We start from the raw sequence: 17,311 nt of genomic DNA, 5'->3' as shown, positions 1-17,311 counted from the left end.
TAAATTAATGAATATTATAAATGGGATAACAAATTCAAGACATATTCTATTTCTAACAATAAGATTATCTCGATTATATTTTAGTTTATTATTCTTAATTTTTTTTTTTATTTTTTTTTTATTTTTTATTTTTACCTTATATGATAGGAAAAAAAAAATTATATCACTCAATATAACTTACTAACATAAGTGTAAAGATTGAATAACCAATCCTTCTAATAACAAAGGAAGTATTTGATTTTGCTACTCCTCTTCAAAGGTAATGAGTGATGAGACGGGTGACTAATTACACCACCCGTCCCTTTATGTTTGATGTATATGGAATATGAATCTAATTACACCACCCGTCCCTTACTGTTTGTCTTGATTTATTTTTTTGTTAAATTTATCATTTAATGTTTGTCCCATGTTAAAAACATTTATGAAATAGTATCATTTTTGTTTTCACTCGTTTAATGTTATTACATTTTGTCGTATTAATTTTACCTCTTGTCAATTCCGCTTCACAAAAACTTAAAAATTTAACAAAACTACTCCATTAAACCAAACAAAATGGCATGACAAAATTAATAACCCAAGCAAGATTCAATTGCCAATAAAAATATTCTGTAGTAGTCCATTTAAATTACGGAGTATAAGCTACTCCGTAGAAGTTTTTTTTTTACTATTTTTTTATTTTTTATTTTTTTATGGGTCTAATTTTGATGTGGGACAAAAACTTACACTTACACTTTAACATCAATATTGTTGCTAGATCATTAGTAGCTGGCAAGGTAGTGTCAGTGAATCAGAGATTAGTAGCTAATGAATTTCTCTTTACTTTTTCTTTTTTTAAGAAAAAGTGGATTCAAGCATCAAGGGACCCATATCTTGTCATTCTAAGCTAGATAATCTCAAGTTTCAACTATCGTTAAATTATTAATTTCATACAACAGAGCTACAAAAAATACATTCTTAAATAAAGTAAATCAATTGACAAATTTGTTTCGTTTAGCAAATGAGCCGAATTAAGATATTAGTAATTAGTGGTACTATCATTAGTATATAATTTACACAGGAGCTCATAATGGTATGCAGTATAGTTGATTTTCGGCTATTACCCATATGAACATATATGAATTCATTGTCACATCTATAATACTTAACTTATAAAGTTATGGATAAGATGTCCATCCTATATACACACACGCACATTATGACTTAGCTTAAAGTCACTACCAAAATTTCAAATTCACATAATATACACATCATGAACATGTGAACTTTTAAATACGGAAATGCATAATAAATTTTCAAATTCACATGTTACACAAACATCACGAAAACGTGAACATTTTAATACGAATATGATTATACGTACTTTATACACTTGATAAATTAAGGATGCAAACCGGGTAATATTGCATGTAAACTCATTGTAAAGGTTGAGGCATGCGGGGTACGATTTTATTTGTATTTAGTTAATTAGGGATGGTTGTGCATGCATGCAAGGAACTTTGGAAGGTCATATCATACAATAGTTGGAAATTTACAATGAATGGTACAAAATGCAACACTATAGTTCTATATTAGAGTACTATCATGTTCAAGGGCTCAAGACCATGCTCCTATAACTTTCACCGTTACTATAAATATCCTATTAATTCAATGATGCATATAATTTTTACTCTTATTTACTCATAATAAAGACGCACGTATAAACCAAAAGAGATTTTAATTGATAATGTAGGAGCATTTTTTTAAGTTTTTGGGCCTATCCACATGCCATAGTTCATGTCGTTTCATAAGTTAAGTTACATTAGGGTTTTTAATTTGGCGGTAGCAATTAAGAAATGGTGCACGTAATCTCATTTATTATGAATTGATTCTATGAGCAACATTGATCACATTAAATTCCTTTGAATCTTTGATGGGAACATAAATATACATGTTGGATAGTTTAGATATCTTCTTGTTTAAAAGCATATGGAAATTGATAATTTTATTCTTGTAATACTGAAAAAATATTGCGGGATAGATTTGTTACATTTTTTGAATGTGTATATTCAAATATCAAGTTTGAATGCAAAGTACTTTTTTAATTAGAAAAGTAATTTGTAAGTTAAAATAAACAGATGGGAGGGATAATATCTATTCTCTAGTTGTTTGTGTAGTCCAAATTTCAGAATAATAATGAGTACATTTTTTCTAATTATCTGCCTTTGCCTTTCATGGCCCTACCCTTCTTTTTGCTTGAAATTGTTCTTCGAACACAATATTACAATAGTAAATTGGTTAACTAATAATTGCACAACAAAATTAGTTAGGTCCAGTCACGTAACAAAAGACTAAAAACCCCGATTATACAATAGCAAAACATCAACAATGTTAATAATTACTCCGTGTTACAATTTACATTTTCATTTTTTCTCACAACTACTATATTCAAATACCACGATCATGTACAAAGTTCTAGTATACAGACGCCAACATTATTGTTGCATGTAACAACCTTCAACTCGAAAGGTTAAGCTACTAATGAATCGGCTACATACGTACTCTTAAGTCCTAAGCTTGAAGAAATGATAATTCAATTCATTGAATGATTAAGCTGCAAATTAATTTGAATATTCTATGCACGCCTCAATCAATTACAAATTAAAAAACAACCCAATAAACACAATGATACTGCATGTTTCTTCATTCTACTTGTACATTTATACATGAATCATCCTGTGCCAACCATATATTGCTATTTGCGTTACTACTACACATACGATCATTGTATTTCTTGCTGCTTCCTTCATCAATCCATCAAAAGTGTTTGGACAAGGTGGGCCCTTTTCTTTTTCTATAATTTGATCATGTTTCTTTGCAAACTGCGTCAATTGCGGAACTTGTACTCCATCAGAATTCTATGTTTACTTCTACATATCATTTCTCTGCTGCTTTGTCTTAACTCTTGTACTACTACTACTACTCTTCATTGGCTTGTTTTTATTAGTCCACTATTTTTGGGAGCTTCTTTTACATAGAAAACAATTTAGGGTTTTGGTTAGACTAACTGTTGTTGATAAAAGCAAGTAAATAATTCTATGCATACTGAAAAGTAATTGATGTTTATTATCGACTTAAATATAATAATTGATTTCATATAAATTTTAATAATAAGTCAATAACAATTATAAAATTTAAGATATGAAACGAGTACGAATCTAAGTAAATTTTATTATTGATAAACACGAGTACTTTACAAGTGATTTACCGTTAAAGCTATACATCAAACGACTCAGACATTACATACAAAGTATTTAGAAACAACAAGATTACTAAAAATAACAAAACGACATTTCTACCCTCGATTCCGCCATAATCTCATAGAGCACCGCCATACATAATATATAGTCAACCTCTAGAACTAAGCAACCACCATTATGTAACTCAATAAATCGGGATCATACAATTAAGAATATTCTAACCATCTATTTAACCTCAAGATCTAAATCCCTTAATTAATTAATTAATTATCACAGTCAAATTAGCTTTCTCTTAGCACATGAAATACAATTCATACTAAAACTAGCAATTAATAAACTAACTGGTTTAATTACTCTGATGACTGACAAAATAGGCCATCCCAAATCTCAGTAAAAGCTCGTACAATAGCTTCATGATGACGTTCTGAATTAAGAGACAGAAAACAACGTAAAAGCTCCTCCAATTCTTTTTCCTCGAACATCTGTTTTTCCACTACCATTTCTATCATTGATCTCTTGAAATCATCCAATGGATCTTCTGATCTCTTTACGATTGCAAAACTCTCTCTTACTTTACCGTCAACCACCGCCTTACACGGTGTCATTTTTCTCATAAACGCCGATAATCTCGCCGGCGCCGGTAACTCGAACGACGATCTCGGGTTTTTCTTGCTTTCTCTCTCCTTTGACTTTTTGTTGACTTTAGGGCTAGTAGAATCGGTGGAGACGAGGGTTTCTGTTTCTCTCTCTTGATTATCGTCGCTGAAGATTCCGCTGTCGGAGGAGGTACTGATTCGAACCTTCTGGAAGTTTCGTCTTCGTCGTCGGTTTTTTCTTCCGGGTCGGGTTTTGGTTTTGGGAGGGAGGAATACGACGTCGTTTTCGTGATCAGTGTCGGATGCGGCGGAGTTGTAGATTTTACGACGAGGAGGGGTAGAATCGTAATTATGATATTCTTGGGGGAGTTTAGTGATGAAGTGCCAATGATGGGAGGGTAGTTTAAGTTTTGGAGATGATTCAGTGTGGGAGGGTTCAGGGGAAGGGTGTGATCTTAAACAACCGCGACGAGCCGACGAAATGGCGGATGACACGTGGCGTTTTGTGGAGGAGCGTGATGAAGACGGAGTAGTAGGGAGGTTTATTTGTTTGTTAAGGGTTGTTGCGGTGGCGGCGGTGGAGGTGGAAGAAGAGTGGTGGAGGAATGAAGGGACAGGATTTGATGGGAGGGTTGAAGGGTGTTTAGAACGGCATGAATGGAAGGTGGGGATTACTCGGGATACTCGGAATTTCATGAAGTTTTTTCTCATTTTACTCTCTAAGCTTTAACTATGGTAGCTAAGGGAGAATGTGAATATTTGAGGTATAGTTTTTATAAGAGTAGTGTGATCTTTATATCATTATATATGGATCATGCAAAATTGCAAATGAGCTTTATGTTGAGTAACGAATATAATAATCCATAGTCAATAGTGTGTGTTTGTGTGTATTCTAAGGATAAGACTGTAATTATACTTTTGAGTTTTTTGTTGTGTAAAATCATAGGGAGTCATTGATTTGACCACTCCTCAATCATAAAATTTGTTCATTATCATTGTCGTTAATTACATAAAAGTAGAGAATGGTACAAAACTCATAAAGAATATACTGCTGTATAATTTATATGAAATACGGAGTATGATTTTACAGATATATTCCCTCCGTCCCATAATACATGAGATATTAGACTTTTTTTTTTTTTTTTTTTTTTTTTTTTTTTTACTATTCATGCATTAGGGTTGATCATAATTTTTTACTAATTAATAAAAATATATTTTATCATAAAATATGTTGTTAGATAGGTTTTTAATATAAAGTTTCATGATATAATTTTAAAAATTATTTTCATTAATATTTAATTATATAAAACTAAAGTCAAGTTAGTGCATTGGCATGTATCCAATGTTTGACTGCGTCATGTAATATAGGACAGAGGAAGTATAAATGAAGGAGTCATCTCATATAGCAGGTTTTTTCATGCGGAAAAAGTCATATGTTTGTTATATCTTATATTATTTGAAAACTTCATTTTACTTCTAGTAATCTTGTTGGATCCTAAACTCTAATTTAACATGATGGACAGGACAATTGATCATGAAATTTTTTCGTAAAATAACTCATTCGAAAACCTAACACTACCTATCATGGGGACACGATCTAGCTAGTATTTGAGTACGAGTAACATAAGTTACAAAAGTATTATTCCTTCTCTTGAAAGTAATCAAGCATGCAAAACTAGCCCTATGGTAAACAATCTTCGAAATCCTTATATTAGACGGAATTATCTTTTCAACACCATATATATATATAAGAACCAATCAGTTTTAGGGGAGGAATCCAATAAGAATCCTTCCTTATATAAGAACACTTATGTAGGAACCCCTTATGTTCTACATTTTTTTTTCTTATGTTCTTTTTTTTTTTTTTTTTTTTTTTTTTTTTTTTTTTGCTTATGTTCTAATGTTTTTCTTATGGTCCAAATTTTTTTTTTCTTATGTTAAAAATGTTTTTCAGCTTATGTTTTAAATTTTTCCTATGTTATAAATTTTTTTTTTCTGCTTATGTTCTAAATTAACTGTTTTTCCTATGTTCTAAATTTTTTTCGAGCTTATGTTCTAAAGTTTTTCCTATATTCTAAATTTTTTCCTTTATTCTATATTTTTTTTCTGCCTATGTTCTAAACTTTTTCCTATGTTCTAAATTTTTTTTTGCTTATGTTCTAAATTTTTGTCCTATGTTCTAAATTTTTTTCCCTATGTTCTAAAATTTTCCCAATGTTCTAAATTTTTTTTTTCCCTATATTCTAAAATTTTCTGTTTATGTTCAGTATATTCCATATGTTCTAAACTCTTATGCAAACTCTTGTCTCCAATTCTCCACATTACACAAATAATGAACTTACATGGGATTCGAACCAACATCTTTTGTGCATTTGCACATTGCTCTACCCGTTGAGCTAATAGGCTAATGTATATAAAATATACGAAAGAATATAAAACTCGAATTTACCTACTATATGAAATATAAACACATAAAATTAGTTCCCATAAGATTGTCATATGTTGAACCCCAAAGGAATTACAATACGCACACGAAACACATAACATACATCAGTTAGTGGTACAAGCATCTATTGAATACCAAAGTAAATAATATATATCAAGTGCAGGTAAAAAGAGATGAAATCAAAATTCCCCCATCTTAAGCTCTGTTTCGGTTGAAAACAATGGGACCTTGCCGAAGGTCCACTAAAATGGAGAAGACTGGATTCGATCCAAGCTGTGTTGGGCCGAAGGTTTCCTGCACAGTTAACACACGTAAACTAGCCTCGGGGGTGTTTCCGAGGAAGGCCCCTCCGATGCTAAAGTCAGTACAATGTGTAAAAAGGAAGACACTATGCAAGAGAGTTTGTAGCTTGAGGCTTTTGTGGAGTATTTCTCAATGCAAGAATGAGCATATGAATTGCAATAATCGGTGTATGAGATAATGCAAGTGACAATGTGTCTGATCTCGTATGCGATGTTATGAGATGTCTTATGTAAGAATATGACTCTCTCCTTGAATGTGTTAATATGAGGGCTTTTATACCTCATCATATTTGGAGAGGTTGGGCTTTAGCCCAATTGGCTTACTTTGTGGGCTGACTTTTGACTTTTGAGCAATTGGAGAGTTGAACCTTGACCTTGGGCTTTTAATTGGATCATTTAGTGCTCAGGCCCAATTTTGACTAAATTGGACCCAAACAACTTGCCCCCCAGACCCGATTCGGAAGAATGACGGGTCGGGTTTGATTTAACTCAGAAAAGGAGGGAAGTAAATGATTTAATTGATCCAAAAATTTGAATTTAAACCGTAATTAATGAGATAACAACGGTTAATGATTTGCGGAAGTTGGACGGATAATGGGCGGTTTAATCACAAGACATGTGTTTAATGGTTACTTAGTGGGTACTTAAGAGAAATTAAAGCACAGACTCTTCGTATCCCGTACCTGGAGATATAAACAGAGGCGCGTCATTCTCCTCACTGATTCACCAACACAAACCCAGAATTCTTCGAGAGAGAATCCAAGAATCCGTATCAAAACTTCGCAAATTCCCCCGAGCATTGAGCTTAGAAGCTGAGACTTGCCACTACGAACTCGTAAATCGGCAACTTTCGCTTCAGATTAGGTAAATTCCTTTGATTTCAGTTTATTTTTCTTCGAATTCAAACTCCTTCCCCTCTTCTTTCGACTTTTCTCTTCGAAATAGTCCATGGCAAGAGGAGTTAGAGGTAGAGCCCGTGCTCCAAGAAGAGCAAGGCCGATTCCCGATCCTAGGAATAGGATTGGGACCTGGAATGGTCGAAGGCCGGAGTCTGACCCTGCTGATGGGATTAGGGCGACTCCCCTTTCCTCGGCTCCTCCTCAAAGAACGGATGAGCCGAGTGCTTCTGGACGGGACGATGAAATTCCCGCTGTCCTTTGGGATATCCTCCCTGGGTTTTCAGAGTGGGAGAATGCCGAAGTCGCTTCGGCCATGATAAAGAACCGCCCCTACTCATGGTGGGTAGAGAACGCCGATCAATATCGATTTGCTGAGCAAATTGAGTTGCACTACGGCATTTTTGAAGCTGATGGATATTGGTGCCGAATGCCCTCAGCATCCGATAGAATCCATCGTCCACCCCCGGGGTATGTGGGGGTGTACACGAGACAGCTTCAGTATGGGCTGAGGTTCCCTTTGGACGTTTTCGTCCGAGACTTGCTGATCCATTACAACATTTCCCTATGTCAGCTAACCCCCACCAGCATCCGAAGGGTGATGACATACTTATGGGTCTGCAAGTTCTTCAGATACGTGCCGAACCTGCACTGCTTCAGAAAGCTCCATCGGCTAGTGCCAAATATTCAGAGTGGGCACGGAAGCCATGGTTCTGGGTGGTATCGGATTGAGTCCCGGCCCCAATATTTGACCATGTGGCCAAATGACTCTTCAGACAAGGACTGGAGAGGTCAATGGATTTGGGTTAGGGCACCCATAGATCCGGGCCACCCTTGTGTCTTCAGCGCTCCCCGGTACTTAGCTGAGCCTGATCCCGAAATGGGAAGTCTAGGTCCCCCCGCAGATAACGGGGCGGATCCGAACCTGGATCAGCAACATATCTTCGGCAAGCTGCCGAACCCGGGGGGGAGTGGTCGAATGCAGCATATCCCGGAGACTTGGCTCCCCGATACGCATTACGTTTTCCAAGAGAATATGCTAGCAGCTGTTGGCCTCAGCCGAAAGTTTAAGGATGGTAAGCTTCTTCGGCTGGGGCCGAGGCTTTTTAACTACCTCTTTTTCTTCTCTCGCTTTGCTTTTTTATGCTGTGCCAACATATCTGAGCTAAACTTTTTCCCTTTCCTTTTTTCAGAGCGAGACGAGACCAACGTTGGTATTAACTACGCTCGTCTTGGTGTTAACCGAGAGCGAGTTGTAACTGAACGGGCCCCGTCTATCACTGAGCCGAGGCATAGGGAAGTTCATCTGGACTCTTCCCACTTCCAAATTGAGGCTGTCGCTCTGTATCAGAGGCAGAAGCCTTGGTGGAAGAAGAGAGACCCTTGGTTTCAGCTGCTGAACGAAGAAGCTGAAGCTGCCCGCACAGCCGAAGAGGTTGCACGGGTACTTGAGGCTTGTGAAGGAGGAGAAGGGTCCTCCAGAGCTGCTGAAGCCGAAGCTGCAGCTAGAGCAGCTGAAGAAGACGAGGCTTTGCTGAAGACCTCGGTGAGCTTTCAGACAACTTTTTTCTTTTCTTCTTCTTTTTTTTTTTTTTTTTTTTTTTTTTTACTCACACTCTTCTTCCCCCCTGTCTGTTACAGTCTGAAGAGAGTAACAGACACAGAGAAGGCAAAGCTCCTGTTCGTCCCGAAGATCAAATACAAGAGTCTTCAGACTCAGATATGGACGAGCAGCCCCTTCTGAAAAGGCGCCGAAGGATGGCCATCATCGGCCCTCATGACTTTCAGCAGAGGCCGATGACCATCGGCGTCGCAATAAGGGAACCTGAGGAAGGCAATGGATCGCCGAGGGTTCCCCAGCCAACACCCCAATCTCCTCAAAAGACCCCTCCGCCACCTCCTGAGATGGAGGTGGATCAGAGGACTCCCGAACCTAAGGGAGGGGTCCAAGAAGAAATCAAGGAGAGTGCTGCTGAGCACGGAAATAAAGATGCCGTGATGTCAAGTGCTGAAGGCTTCACGGCAGATATCGCAAGAGAGGTTGAGGCTTTCGTCCTCACCCCTGAAGAAGAGGAGGTCATAGTACTTGACTCCTCTGAGAAGGACGATGCTGAGACAACCAAAGCTAATCAAGCTCCATCGTCGTCCTTCCCTTCTTTCCAGACTCTGCATTCTGGAGAAATGGGTTTCTCGGCCCCCCGAATTCCAATCCCAGATCACATCTGGGACCTCATATGGGGTCAAAACCGAGAAGGAGCTGAAGCCTACTTCGGCAGTTTTGCTGGCATGTCCGAAGTAGACAGGGCAAGGATCTGGTCGCTGAAGGCCACTGCTGGGATGGGCGAATCCAGTAGATCAGTTCCTGACCCAGCCAGGTCTAACCAACTGCTGATGATGCAGGTAATTTTCCTTCATTCCCTCCGAAATTCAGCTCTATTTTTTTTTATTACTTATTTTTATATTTTTTTTTTTTTTTTTTTTGTCTTCCTGTTTTCAGTTCGTGCACAATCAGACTCTCACTGTAGAGCTGATTGATACCCTACAAGATAGGGTAGACGCTGCTGTGCACGAAAGGAAGGTGGCTGAAGAGGAAGTTAAGCTTGCTAAGCTGAAGCAAGCAGCAGCTGAAGAGAAGCAGCAGGAGGTTGAGGAGTACGGTAAAAAAGCTGCCGAAGCTCTGAAAACCTTCTGCGATGCTATGGAGATGGAGGTTTTTCCCCCACTGATGGAAGGGGAAAAATTCCTCCAGGAGCATATGGGAGTGGACGTCTCCAAATTCAAGGCTGCTATTGAGAGCCGAATTCAAGAAGGAACTGCTGCACAAGCTGAAGTGCAGCAGCGTCTAGAGGCTCTTGAAGCCAGCCGAATGGCTGCTGAAGAGTTGCTCTTGGCCAAAGACGTCCAACTCTCAGAGGCTGCTGCTGCTGCTGAAGCTCAAAGAGCTAAATTCCAAGAGGCTGAGGATCAACTGCTGATCCAGAAAGTTGAAGTGGCCCAAGCTCAGACAAAGGCTTTCCAAATTCAGCAAGAGCTGAATGAGCTGAAGGGTTCCTCCTCCAAAGTCGCTGAACAGCTGAAGAAATCCAAGGAAGACTTGGAGGAGACCCAGAAGAAGCTGGCTGATGCTGAGGCTTCACTCAAGGTCCGTGTTTATACCCAAGAGGAATATGAGATGGGTTTCAGAAACGGATTCCGAGTATGCCGAAGACTCTGCCTTCATGCTGAGCCGAAGCTGGACTGGTCTAAATGTGCTGAGTGGGTCCAGAATCCCGAAGACCCTCACATGAAGTATGCAACTCCAGCTGAAGCTGAAATTCTTAAGGCTGAGGAAGCCGAAGAGGAAGCTGAAAGACTGGAGTTGGAAGCTGAGCAGAGGGAAAGGGAGGCTCGGCAAAGTGCAAAGCCCGCCTCTTCTGCTGCTGGGGCTGAGGCCACCATGGGACTCAACGCTGATCAGTCTGATCCTCCGGCTGAAGCATAGGAACTCGGGCAGTCGTCTTCAGAATCTTGCGGTTCATCATGTGCTTAACTTTAGACTTGCCGCTTTCTGAGTTTTTTGCCTTGTTTTTTGCTTCAGCTTGCCTTGTCGTACAGCAGTTTTATTTTTTTGCTTATGTACGTATTTCGGCAGCTGTTATTTTCCGCTTGTGGGCGGCTGCCGATACTGTATTATTGAACTTGTAGCTCAAAAATTTTTTCTTCAGTTGCTTTATTTTTGAATGCTTTACTGTTTCTTTTCTTCAACTCTGCCGAACATAGCTGCACTGCGTGCTTCTTGCCCCCACAGAAATTGAAGTATGACTTTAGTTGAATAAGCAATTTCTGAACTTCTTCAAAATAGATATCCGAAACACAGGGCCAACTTAAGGCAATGCTTCTGGGATACAAGTCTTACTGAAGATTGACTGTCTGAAAGTTGGATATCCGAAACACAGGGCCAACTGAAGGCAATGCTTCTGGGATACAAGTCTTACTGAAGATTGTCTGAAAGTTGGATATCCGAAACACAGGGCCAACTGAAGGCAATGCTTGGGATATTAGCTTTCTGGGACTAACCTCTTTAGAACAAGTCTTACTGAAATTTGACTTCAGCTGAAAGACCAGCGTTCTTAAAGAAGACGTATATCCGAAACACAGGGCCAACTTAAGGCAATGTTTCGGATAATGGCTCTCTGGGATACAAGGCTCAGTTAAGGCAATATCCCAGGATTGTCCATGGACTCATGTCTTTGGAGAACAGGTCTTACTGATGTTTGATTTCAGCTGAAAGACCAGTGTTCTTTAAAAAGACTGAGTTTTGTAAGCCATCTGAAACCCAGTTACCCGAAGGCGAAGGTTTCAGACGAGGCTGATTTAAAAAGGTTGTTATCCTTGATTTTCTGTCTATCTTTGAAAAATGGATACCCGAAACACAGGGCCAACTTAAGGCAATGTTTCGGATAATGGCTCTCTGGGATACAAGGCTCAGTTAAGGCAATATCCCAGAATTGTCCATGGACTCATGTCTTTGGAGAACAAGTCTTACTGAAGTTTGACTTCAGCTGAAAGACCAGTGTTCTTTAAAAAGACTGAGTTTTGTAAGCCATCTGAAACCCAGTTACCCGAAGGCGAAGGTTTCAGACGAGGCTGATTTAAAAATTTTCAACTGTTGCTGTTATCCTTGATTTTCTGGCTATCTTTGAAAAATGGATACCCGAAACACAGGGCCAACTTAAGGCAATGTTTCGGATAATGGCTCTCTGGGATACAAGGCTCAGTTAAGGCAATATCCCAGAATTGTCCATGGACTCATGTCTTTGGAGAACAAGTCTTACTGAAGTTTGACTTCAGCTGAAAGACCGGTGTTCTTTAAAAAGACAGGTTTTGTCAGCAATCTGAAACCCAGTTACCCGAAGGCGAAGGCTTCAGACGAGGCTGAATAAAAAACCCTCAAAGAGTAGATAGAACAAAGAAAATTTTGAAAGGATAAACAGTTGTAAATTTTATATAAATGGCGGCTCCAAGGCCTGTCATTAGTTCAAAATGTACTTACAAAGATTGTTCTGCCCCGAAGGGTTTACACATGGTATTTTTTCAGTACATCAGCATTCCAGTGATTCTTCAACTCAGTTCCATCCAACTGCCGAAGTCGGTATGTCCCTGGCTGAAGCTCATCATAAATTTCATAAGGTCCCTCCCATGTAGCTGAGAGCTTCCCATGGATTCGGCCTTTCTGAACTGCAGCAGCATTCCGAAGGACAAGATCCCCAATTTTGAGAGGCCTTGCATGGACCCTTCAGTTATGGGAGATGAGGTCTGAACTTATCCCGGGCATATCAGCTGCCGAGAAAGCAAACACATCTCTGTTATCCCGCAGGAGCTGAATAAGTTCACAACGGGTGTTAGGATCAAGGTCCATCCCGATTGTTACACATTTCTCAGCATCTCCTTCGGCCAACTCTGCTGTTTCAGTCTGTTGGTCCATGTCCATTGCTGATGGACTGGACTCTTCAGAATCTGGTCTGCTGCCAATGTCAGCAGGTGTCCCAGTCTTTGTGTTCTTCGGCTGGCTCTCTGAGTCTTTCGGCTCAGATGAAGAGTCAACCTTTTCCCTTTCGGGACCTTTTTCTCTGGGCACTGATCCTTGGGCCGAAGCACTTAGGCCTTTCGGCTTTTTTGTGCTTGGCTCTCTTTCTTTTTCTTTCTCCTCCTCATCCTTGTCGTTATCTGGGCGACTACTGGATGGCTTGAGGTAGTTGCACCTTCGGGCGTCCTTCTGGTTGCCCTGTATCCTTTCGGGGAAGCCGGCGTCTGAGACATAAATCATCAGCTGATGATAAGTTGAGACGACCCCTTGGATCTCGTGAATTATGGGTCTCCCCAAAATCACGTTGTACACTGAAGGAGCGTCGATGACCAAAAACTCAATCATGACGTTCCGGGCTGCCTCATCGCAACCGATGGTGACAGGAAGTGTCACCTTCCCATCTGGATAAGTTGAAGCCCCATTGAACCCGGATACCGGATAGGGTACCGGCGTAAGGTGCTTGGGCTTCAGCTTAATTTGGTTGTAGGCCTTTCGGAACAGAATGTTTGCTCCGCTGCCACCGTCAACAAGGACCTTACTGACGTCGTGGTTGGCCACCGTGGCGATGATCACCAACGGATCCTCGTGAGGGAACGTAATCCCCCGGCAGTCGGCGGCTGTGAACGTCATGTTCGGCACCGGCGACTGGGGAGATTGAATGTCAGCGTTGTTCACCTGGTGAGTCAAAGCTCTAAGGTGACGCTTGTGCTCCCTCCGAGAGTATATTCCTCCCGAGATAACATTGATCGGAGGGAATTTCCCCTCCGGTTTTTTACTGTTTTTCCGGGGGAAATCAAGGTCCTGCCGAGAGTCCTTTGCTAACCTCTCGGATTCTTTTTTCTCGCGGTGATCCGCGATGTATTTTTTCAAGTATCCCTTCCGGACCATGTCTTCTATCTGGTCCTTCAGCTGGATACACTCTTCAGTGTTGTGGCCCGAAGACTCGTGGAACTCACACCACTGATTTTTATTTTTTTGCTGATACCACTCTGGGAGTGGTTTCGGCTTTCGGTAACTCTGCTCCTCCTTCGTCACACTGTAAATTTTGGCGCGTGGAAGAGAGAGCGGAGTGTAGGACTCGTATCTGCCTGTGTATGAGGCAAACCTGTCCTTCTTTAGGTCGCTGGCCGAAGATGGTTCCGAGGCCTTTGATTTTCCCTTTGCCTTATGGCCTCGGCCTTCAGACAAGGGTATTTGCCTCTGTTTCCCTCCCCCGGATTGAGGTTGGGTTTTTGCTTTATTCCATTCTTCGGCTCGGATGAACTTATCCGAAGCACTAAGAGCTTCCTCCAAGGTCTGCGGGGTTTGCATGACCATGAAGTCTAGGAATTTTCCTGGCTGAAGGCCATTCTGCATTGCAAAAACAGCTAGCCCCTGGTCCAGCTGAGAGACGCTTGATGACTCGTTACTGAAACGGGTCAGGTAGTCTCGGAGGCTTTCGGTTTCCCCCTGTTGCAGACCCATGAGCTCTGCGGTAGTCTTTTCTCGGCGGTTTGCCGTGGAAAACTTGCTCCTGAACTTGGAGGACAGATCATCCCAACCTGTTATGGAGCCTTGCCTTACTCCCTTGGAGATCCACGCTTGCGCGACCCCCTTGAGAGTGGTTGGGAAATATTTGCACCAAGTTGCCTCGGATCTGGGGCAAAGATGCATATGAGCCTCATACGAGGCCACGTGGTCCTTCGGATCCGTGGTCCCGTCATATGTGATATGCGACGGTATTTTAACCGTGGGTACGCGCTCTTCTAGTATCCATTGCTCGAATGGTGAACTAGCGGGAAGCATAATGGCCTTGCCCTTGTTCCTGGCCGAAGGGACCGCGCTCCGCCCTCTCAGAGAGGTAGGAGTGGTTTTCGTCCCTGGCTGGGAAGTCTGGGCCTCGGCTGCAGGGAACGTGAGGCGACTACGCACGCTCGGTTCCTGGCCGCCGAGTCGGTCAAGGACGCTTCTGCGAGCAGTCTCAGGTTCCCGGCGAGTAGATTCTGGCCGAGAAGCTGAGCTGCTGCTCTTATGCGCTGCTGGTCTTGAGGATGAGGATCCTTTAAATAATTGAGAGTTCTTCTTCCTCTGTTTTTCATTTTTCCAAGAATCCTCCTCCCACTCTTCCAGTTCCCGGAAGGAAGGAAGCTTCCCACCGTCATGGTCTAACTTCCTCCGCTGATGCCGGGTATGCGGAGGAGTTCGATCACGAGGCGGTGGCATATTCTGTGCCCTCATTGCCTCCATGAGTACTGCCAGCGCTCTTGCCACCTCTTCCGAACTGGGCCCCGTCAAAGGGGTCTCCGGCCGAGTGTGGGCATGAGGCCGTGCAGCCGATGGTTGGCTTCGGGACACTGAATATGTCCTATGATCAGACTGACCCCTGCTAGACCGAGAGTGGTCCGGCCTATATTGAGAGTCATGCATTATAGGAGATAGGGAATCCTCCTTGTGTGATCCTCCCCCCGAGCCGGCACCCTTGGGAGAGTTCCGGTCCGGCGAGGGCGATGGTGTAGGGGTTTTAGGCTTTTCGCCCGCTCCTTGACGGAGGCTTTTGCTCTTGCGGTTCTTAGCCATGGCTGCTAAGACAATTGCAAGATGATCTTGGTTAGGAATTTGGCTTAAAGATTTTTGAAAGTCTTCCCCACAGACGGCGCCAAATTGTTTCGGTTGAAAACAATGGGACCTTGCCGAAGGTCCACTAAAATGGAGAAGACTGGATTCGATCCAAGCTGTGTTGGGCCGAAGGTTTCCTGCACAGTTAACACACGTAAACTAGCCTCGGGGGTGTTTCCGAGGAAGGCCCCTCCGATGCTAAAGTCAGTACAATGTGTAAAAAGGAAGACACTATGCAAGAGAGTTTGTAGCTTGAGGCTTTTGTGGAGTATTTCTCAATGCAAGAATGAGCATATGAATTGCAATAATCGGTGTATGAGATAATGCAAGTGACAATGTGTCTGATCTCGTATGCGATGTTATGAGATGTCTTATGTAAGAATATGACTCTCTCCTTGAATGTGTTAATATGAGGGCTTTTATACCTCATCATATTTGGAGAGGTTGGGCTTTAGCCCAATTGGCTTACTTTGTGGGCTGACTTTTGACTTTTGAGCAATTGGAGAGTTGAACCTTGACCTTGGGCTTTTAATTGGATCATTTAGTGCTCAGGCCCAATTTTGACTAAATTGGACCCAAACAAGCTCTAAATATACTTCAGACTATCATGCATCTCTTGTTTCCATTCCAAACTCATAGTAAGGTTATATTATTAAACTTGATCAAATAGCAATCAAAATCGCAATTGTAATCGCAAGAATTATAGAACACCAATAAATAGCTAATAATTTGACAAGTTTTAATTTGATGAATATGTGTTTCCTTGATTTACATTCCAGTAAAACATGTATATATATACAACCTAACTGAAGGTAAAGCCCACGCATATGTGCAGCCCACAAAAGCTAAATATACAATTAAATCTAATACAATATAATGTTCTTATATATAATGGGTTCTTATATATATATATTAAGAATTAAGAAGTGTATACTTCATGTGCTCACCACTTTTGATTGCAACAGTCTAATTAAAATTGTCAGATTTTTTGAGTCAAAATGTTACAATCAGGGGTGGAGCTAGTTCGGGACAAGGGGGACAGCTGTTCCCCCACTTAAAAGATAAAAAAATCAGTTGAATAATAGATAAATAATATTTCAGGCTGATCATATTATGTATATCAATTTAACTAATTATGTGTTCAAGTATTGGTTTTTTTTCGAATATTTTTTGTCAAACTATGCGGTGTTCATTTGTCCTCCTAATTTGAAATTTCTGGCTCTGTCATTGATTACAGCTAAAAGTCAATGAAAGAAGCACTACATACAAAGTAACACACAAAGTATGTTATCCTAATGTTATTTGTGTCAAATCGAGTACATCAATGATCATGAAGTCATGAACTTATCTTAAAACTATAGGACTCTCCTACATAATGGAGATATCGTGTTGCCAAGAAAAATGGTTTATAAGTAGAGCATGCAGGAACATGGTAAAAAAAACTAACGGTTTGTTTGGATTGAAGGAAATGGAGGGACAGGAGGGAAGGAAAATGGAGAGATGTTTTTTTTTTTTCATTTGGATAACAAATGAGGAAACAAGGGAATTGGAGGGGAGAGAAATGGAGGGATTAAATTGTAGGAAAATGATCCCTCCAACAATGGAGAGATTTGAAAGGAAAACTCGCCATTCTTCCCTCCCCTCCTCTTATCCTCCCTCCCCTTCTTTTCCTTC

At 40.8% G+C, this 17,311-nt stretch overlaps 1 protein-coding gene across 1 annotated transcript; it reads right to left on the bottom strand.

The window, feature by feature from the left end:
• Positions 1-3,181: 3,181 nt before the first annotated feature.
• LOC110686191 (transcription repressor OFP7-like) lies at positions 3,182-4,944 on the bottom strand. Its single transcript, XM_021862784.1, has one exon. It carries the CDS (start codon positions 4,541-4,543, stop codon positions 3,587-3,589), a length of 957 nt encoding a protein of 318 aa, XP_021718476.1. The 5' UTR covers positions 4,544-4,944; the 3' UTR covers positions 3,182-3,586.
• Between the last annotated feature and the right edge of the window lie 12,367 nt (positions 4,945-17,311).

The sequence above is a fragment of the Chenopodium quinoa genome, unplaced genomic scaffold (genome assembly GCF_001683475.1).
Source record: "Chenopodium quinoa cultivar QQ74 unplaced genomic scaffold, ASM168347v1, whole genome shotgun sequence".
In the NCBI taxonomy this organism is placed as follows: domain Eukaryota; kingdom Viridiplantae; phylum Streptophyta; class Magnoliopsida; order Caryophyllales; family Amaranthaceae; genus Chenopodium; species Chenopodium quinoa.
The sequence above is the reverse complement of the archived record's forward strand: the minus strand, read 5'-3'. Positions and strand labels throughout refer to the sequence as shown.